The sequence below is a fragment of the Stomoxys calcitrans genome, chromosome 5, assembly GCF_963082655.1.
Source record: "Stomoxys calcitrans chromosome 5, idStoCalc2.1, whole genome shotgun sequence".
NCBI lineage: Eukaryota > Metazoa > Arthropoda > Insecta > Diptera > Muscidae > Stomoxys > Stomoxys calcitrans.
In genome coordinates, this window is record NC_081556.1 from 160368324 (window position 1) to 160376086 (window position 7763).

The 7763-nt window shown below is 35.5% G+C and overlaps 1 protein-coding gene across 2 annotated transcripts; it reads left to right on the forward strand.

Moving 5' to 3' along the window:
* Window positions 1-556: 556 nt before the first annotated feature.
* On the forward strand, window positions 557-4012 carry LOC106081922 (vacuolar protein sorting-associated protein 51 homolog). 2 transcript variants are annotated; one of them, XM_013244194.2, is made up of 6 exons: window positions 557-738; window positions 794-2188; window positions 2243-2758; window positions 3388-3500; window positions 3595-3698; window positions 3766-4012. In XM_013244194.2, exons 1-6 carry the CDS (start codon window positions 670-672, stop codon window positions 3768-3770), a joined length of 2202 nt encoding a protein of 733 aa, XP_013099648.1. In that variant the 5' UTR covers window positions 557-669; the 3' UTR covers window positions 3771-4012. The 2 variants fall into 2 exon arrangements, with proteins under 2 accessions (XP_013099648.1, XP_013099647.1); XM_013244193.2 differs by having other exon boundaries at window positions 3595-4012.
* The last annotated feature ends 3751 nt before the right edge of the window (window positions 4013-7763 follow it).

The following is a 7763-nucleotide window of genomic DNA, read 5'->3' on the forward strand; positions in this document are numbered from 1 at the left end:
AAATGCATTAACTTTCTTTTAAAAAATCCGCAATTACTTTTTGGGCAACCCAATATAATTATGTTGAGATAGTCTGAGGCGATTGTTGTAGGGTACTCGACTCCGGGCAGATCCAGATTCTTCGGAATCAGTGTAGAGATTCCGTCTGGGACCAGCGCTTTGCCCGTCTCGGATGGTATTTGTAGCTTCGTCCGCTGTATTTTGTGACTCAAAATTTATGCACCCACATATAATTGTCAAAATTTGCTCTTTCTCGCGCTCTATTCTGCTGGCAAATAAAGTACACGAACGACATCTGTTAAAAATTTGTGCAAATTTGCACAAATTTTTTAGTTCCCGAACACAGCTACTAATTCGCGCCATTTTTCGTTGTTTGTATGTTATAATTCTTAACTATAATGCACACAAAATCAAAACACGTGCACACACATAGTGCACTTCGTGAAAAAAAAATTGTATTCAGCTGTTTACGGTACATTACCTGGTAATTATGTCATGGTACCAGCCGTTAGAAGGGAATCTGGCCAATTAATTCAACTTGAAAGGGTGGCAACATAAAAGAAAAAAAAAAGAAAACATCATACGGCCATCCGCTCCGTACATCCATTAAGATTGGCTTTATCCTTTTTATAAGTTCCGAACGCGGACTACATTTAGTTTTATTTAATCATGGCGAATCCTTACGATATGGACAACACCGCATTCGATTCAGAAAAATATCTTGAAAAACTATTGAAAGTGAGATACAATTAAATTTGCGTATATGTCCGATACAGCCTCTAATTTTTCGCAGGATTACACATTAAAACAAATCATGGATACCGAGGCTGCTGTGGTAAAGGATACTCAAACGCTACACTCGGACATGCAAACATTGGTGTATGAAAACTATAACAAATTCATATCCGCCACAGATACCATACGAAAAATGAAAAACGATTTTAAGACAATGGAGTCCGATATGAACTTGCTTAAGGAAAAAATGAATACGATAACTAATTTTAGCGAACGAATAACTGGCACTCTGCAAGGTACGCGGTCACAATTGTGCAAACTATCGGAAAAGCACTCGCTTTTAAAAAGATTGCAATTTTTGTCTTCTCTACCTGCAAATCTGAAAGCTCAAATTGAAGAGCAGAATTATTATCAGGCTTGTAATATGTATGTACAAGCTCAAAAAGTTTTTGAGGAGTATGGTCAACAGCCTTCATTTGATGGAATACACAAAGACTGCGATGTAATAATGAAGAATTTGAAGGAACAGTTGAAATTGGAGTTCCATATGGTAGGCAAGAAGGCGGAGACCTTGACAAAAATTGGTGAGCTATTACTGCTGCATTTGAATGAAAAACCTTCAGAACTAGCCGCTGAAATGTTGACGTGTGCTTCGAAAAGACTCCACGAGCAAATCGTCATGCTTCAGGACCAGACGGAAAGGGATATGATTGAATTTGTGGACATGGGTATTGATGGTTTTCTTAACGACCTTACATTAGTTGTAACTGCGTATTATGATATGTTTGTTGCAAAGCACTATGACGATGAACGTGACGATTTTCAAGAGCATACCTTAAAGGAATTGAATATATTCCTAAATCTAAATATAGAAAAATATTTGGCATTAGTACAAGACCGTGTTGATTCAGATATTGGCCTCGGCGATACACACATTATGCTAAGGGCTTTGGACAGGTTACATCGGCGACTGCTTGCCATGCGAAACATATGCTGCGGACTTGTAATCCACCGGAGCACGGTGGATATTATTATTGCAGCCGCACACCAACTAATTCAATCGCACTCAAAAAATCTTCGCGATCACTTTGCTGATAGTCTAAGTTCCGTTCGTTTATCCTTGGTTTCCGTCAAAAGCGATGCGGTCGTATCCGGAATACATTTAAACGAGCTGATAACAAATTTGTATGTTACGCTAATGGAAAAGGTAAGGGGAGTACTGCAGGATTTATTAGTTTTCCTGCAAGCAGATTGGTCGTTTAATATTAAATGCAACTATAAAGGAGCACTATGCATCGAAGGCATCCGAGAAAATTTACTTATTGGTTTTCTACGTCACATAGCAAGAGTAATTAATTCATTTGGGGATTCCTCAACATCCAGCCCTCCAAATCTGTTATTAGTGCTGTCAAAAACTTGCTTGGAAATGGAGCAAAATGGTGTTCACGTTTTGGTATAATGCTAATTTTGCGATTTTTCAACTGTTATTAATTAATTGTGATTTCAGGTTAGCTTAGTAGATGATTTGTACGAAATCGATTCGGAAAACAGGGCTACTTTAACGCACGAAACAGAAATTTGCGCTGAGATGCGGGACACCGCACACAATTTACTTGACACATATGTCCGCCTACAGGGTTTAAACATTTCGCAAATGTTACGAAAAAGTGTGGAAACGAGAGATTGGTTGAACTCCCTTGAACCGAGAACGGTTCGAGCTGTAATGAAAAGGGTGGTCGAAGAGATGACATCAATTGAAACAGTCGTAGCTAGTTTGTATGAGCACCAACCACATGAACGCACAACTGCCAGTAGTGATTCAAGCCGAAAGACATATTTTAGTAATTTAACAAACTCCAAGCAACAATTTCGTTCAAACTGGTCCAACTATACGCCGTCGCAGTTGGAATCTTCATATGTTTCAAATATACATCGCTTGTTCTCGGAAAGAGTGGAAATTTTCACTTCCGTCGACTTTTCAAAAGTATCAATAGTCACTGGTATAATAAAGATAGGACTAAAGGTAAATAATAATTGTTTGATAAATCAACTTTTAAATAATTGGGTGCGTCCTGTGTTTCCCCTCAAATCAATTTGTTATCACGGCAAAAGGTGTAAAATTAATATTAATTTTCATCATAGGCTTTCCTAAATAATTCCAAAGAAGTATTTTACCACAAACAATTTTGATTTTTTGTTTACGTGATAACACCCTTATTCCGGTTATCCATAATACCATAATTTTTACAAAATGATTATATTATGGTAGTCTCAGGCGAAAAACTTTAACATATTTGGTATCACATAAGCCGGATTCAACTATTTAATTTGACGAAAATTACCGAAATTAAATTAATTACCGAAATCAATTTCCCCCTAAGGTACATCATGCGTGTTTGTAAAATAAGTATGGAGACTATTCTTATATTATGTATATTGCTATTCACAATATATTTCCATTACCAAAATGTAAACTACATAATACTACGAAAGGTAAAATTCGCTTTCGCCCACTATTCCTGTCGATTTTTGCCTTCGACAACCAGAATAGGGGTGAATCAATTGATTTGAGGGGAAAAGTGAAAGTGAAATCGTGATATTTTTCGAAAGAACGTAGACAATTCAACACATACTTTATGCATATCTTTTTAGACTTTGTTGGAATGTGTACGTACAAGAACTTTTAGTAAATTTGGTTTACAACAGATACAAGTTGATACTCATTACTTGCAAATGAACTTATGGCGTTTCGTTAAAGACGAAAAGTGAGTATTAATTAAAAACCCAAAGTTTATATCATAAAAAAGTTTTGAGTTTACAAATCTATAAATATATTATACTTAATGGTGCTTCTTACAGCTTAATCAACTATTTACTGGATGAAATTCTAGGCTCTGCAGTGCACAGATGTTTAGAGTCAACGCTAATGGAACCAAATGCTGTTGAAATTATTTGCGAACGGGGTTAGTAATTGTGTATATATAAAACTGTAATTCCAATTTATATTTAATTATTTATATTACATGCCAGCTTAAGGATTAAAAATATGTTGTTTGTATAAAAACGGTTATTTTGAATGCTACCTTTACAGCTTTAACTTGCTCATTTAGGAATGTCCATACCCATATAAGAAAGTTAAAGCATGAAACATATCATTCAAAATAATGTCCTAATTTCCAAATTATAAAGCAAAATCATAAATAATGATACTTATTTATCTGTAACTAAAGTCGGGATTTGTAATAAAAAGTGGAAGTTTTGATATATATTTGGTAAATGCGTTGGTGTTTTGCAATAAAAATTAAATTTTGTAAATATATAATGACTTGGGAGCTTTGAAAAGCTATATATTAGGTAAAGTATCTTTCTATCAACTCTTAACTCGACATTCTTGCCGAGTTTTGTCCTGATCGGGCCCTGTTGTTGAAAGCTGTTTTAAATGAAATAAAAACTGAGATGCTGTCCTGTTTTACCCAACATAAAGGCTGATGTTGCGAATTGCAATAAACCCATTGATGAATCTTTTGCTCATACGAATGTTAAGTTTGCTGCTCTTGAGGCTGAAAACTATGTTCTCCACCATAGACTTAATCGTGCTGATATTATTATTGGTGGTTTTCCGGAGCACTTAAGTGATTTGGTTGCCTTTGGTGCTTTTTGCAAGATGGATGTTAGTGGACAGGATATACATCATGTTTGCTATATGCATAATCGAAAATAAGTCCTGGTTAAATTCAATTGCGTTAACATTTTTTTCTTTATAAGTAGTATTTTAAATACTTTATAAAAATTCCTTTGAATATCTTAAATTAAAAAGTAAATTATTCTCTTAATTACATTGATCTTTTCAAAAATTCGATTACATTACATACATGATTTAGAAACATAGGGATTTCTTTCGTTTTTAAAAACATTTGGAATAGAATTATATAATTGTAAACCTTTGTAAAAAAGTGTATGTTGTTTTGAACTACTTGATACTCTTTTGATTCTGAAGTGATCAGCATTCCGTAGTGTGTATTCCCAACATATAATTGCTCGCATATGTATCTTGGTTCATTCGCATTTTTCATTTAGTTTTGTTTTCGTTTAATGTCAGCTTATTGATTTTTAACCAAGTATTTATTTTTTCAATTTCAATATTTAGTGTTTCATAACATTTATCTGTACTATCATCTTCAACAAATATAAATGTGTCATCTGCATACAAAACAATTCCTCTCTTGTGCAAAACGTCTGGCATATCATTTTTGTAAATAATAATGGCCCGAGGATCCATCCTTGTGGGACACCATACTCATACCGCCGATTGTCCGCGATTACCGTTGCAGCTGCTCCGTATGGAGCATTCTACTATCCGCAACGTGTGCACACGCCCGGTAGCTTGCAGCTAAGCTTCTCGTGACAGCAAAGAACACCACAAGATCGGACCTCAAATATGGTTTACTGAAAAATGTGTGTTTCTACTCTGAAGCATCTGCCGCATTCCACATTTGCCGAATTAACATGCACTGGTTTGAATCGGCTATAAAAAACGACAGTGATACACATGACATAATTACCAGGTAGTGTACCGTAAACAGGTGAGTACAATTTTTCTCGCGAGTGCACTATCTGCACTATAATACACAAACAACGAAAAATGGCGCGAACTAGACACATACTCAAAATCGGAGTTGCACTAATCACTGATTTTCACAGATAGTGTACTCAATATTTTGTTGTTGGGTAACTGCCACTACCTGTAAATGAATATATCTTGGTGATAGACATATTTCAATTCTCAGATTTACAGGAAAATTAAAAAAAAAACAATAAAATGGCACTAAGTTCGGTCGCACCTAATTTTGCATACCCACCACATCTGATAAATTTATAGAGAAACCTTTTTATATCAAAATCCGGTGAAAAATTCACCATTTATGGACCCGTTACAGCTACAAAAAAATTTATAGCGCTCTTTTTGAAAACCCCGATATTTATTTATTTGAACAAATTCAATAAAACTAAGCCTTTTCGGCCAGAAATTTGCATTACACGGTATAATTAATAATTAATTATAACAAATAAAAAATACGATAATAGTTAAGAATACGTTATGAAAAAGTCGGAGACAAATTAAAACTGTAATATATTTATTGGCTCCCTAGCCACAAATACATAAACATGAAAAGTAGAAATGTCCCAATTAGCGTAATAACGTGAAAGATGAAGTAAATAAATAAGAAAAACCAATTGGTATTTTTCTGCTCATCATGCCGATACCACAATCGCAAAATGTCAAAGAAGTTTTAATAGAAAAACATTGCTAGAATGGAACAAATTCGCAGATCGGCCGGCAAAACATTCCAACACCTAGCAACACGAACAATGACATCTTTCAAATATGGTCCTATAAACTCTTCGTATATTTAGTTGAGGGTTTCTACTCGAACGTGAAAAATTGAAAATACTACTAAAAGGAAGTGGCACACCACTTCTACCAGCATTATAAAAGAAATATAGAATTCTGCAATCCACAAAACTGTCAAATGATGTTCCCCAGAAACGTACAACAAACTCAGATATATGTATGCTCCCGAATACGAACATTGTAAACAAAACGAACAATAGTATTCAAAATTCCCTTAAGCTTGAGAACGTTATAATCAGCAGTGCCAGACACAACCACTGCATGAGCAAGTCTAGCTTTAACCCAGGGTGGCAAAAAAACGCAAACCGAGTACAATTTTCGTAAAGTGCAGGAAATTTCAGAATGAGTGGACTCAATGTGAGGCCTGAAACTCAGCATTGTCATTAACTGAGCACAATCTTCGTACACTGCAGGAAATTTCAGAATGAGTGGAATCAATGTGAGGCCTGAAACTTAGAGTTCTATCGAAACACCTATGCTGCCCCACAAATTGCACATTCGTCTGACCCAAACTTATATTCAAAAAGGTTCATATGAACCAACAGAAATGGCCTTCGATTTGATGGATTAACAAAAAGGGAGTTGCGAGATGACCACAACAAAGTCTGTTCCAATATCAAATTAATTCTATCCTCTAATTCACGGCAGTTATCCCGATCAGCACTAAAAAGAAGAAACACATCATCGGCAAATAAAACAACATTGCATAAGCTTGAATCAAGAACTCAGAATTGTCATTAAGATACAAAATAAAAATAAAAAAGGGGTCCCAGGGTCGATCCGTGGGGTACCCCTGAAGTTAAAAGTAGGATACCAGATCGTTTCCTGTTCATTTCAACAAACTGTAATCTATTTGTCATATATGAAAAAATACGTCTACAAGCCGAGCAAAGACGTTGTGCTATGCCCAACACGTAAGGCATACTGAGAATCAAATATCTTTTGCCTAGTACCAGCAAAAATTTTGTCCTTTAAAATGTGCTCAAAAATCTTCTACAAAACCTGAAGTATAGAAATGGGTCTCAGGTCTTCAGGGCCTCGAATATCAGAGGATTTGGCTATGGGCACTACTCGTGCAATTTTCCAAGCCCTAGGATGTTGTCAAAATTTCATTAAACAATATATTCCGAAACATAAGGGAATATTAGTTTAAGAAATTTTGCTAAAATTCCATTCGTACCAACGGACTTCGATTTAATCTTAAAAGCCAACAGAACATCGGTGCAATTAATACAAGAAAAAGAAAACCTATCACCAAAGTCGTAAAAGGAGTCGAATGTAAAGCTGGAAAAGCTACTAGACGGTGCACCAGAAGCAAAGAAGTGGTTAGTGTCGTCAACATCGCCATCATAATTCAAATTATCACTGCCAATACACCCAGCATGTATAAGAATGCACCAAAACCCACTAGAATCCACATTTCCAAACAACCTAGAGAAGTACTTCATCCTGGACTTGCGTATAAGTGACTTCCCCCTATTACGGTACCTTCAAAAAACGTTCCGACTCAATGAAGTACTGTTCAGTTGAAAAGCTCTGTACGACAAATCCCTAAAAGACTTGCAATGCAAGTCATTTGAGTTCAACCAATCATCACTACACATATGAAATTTTC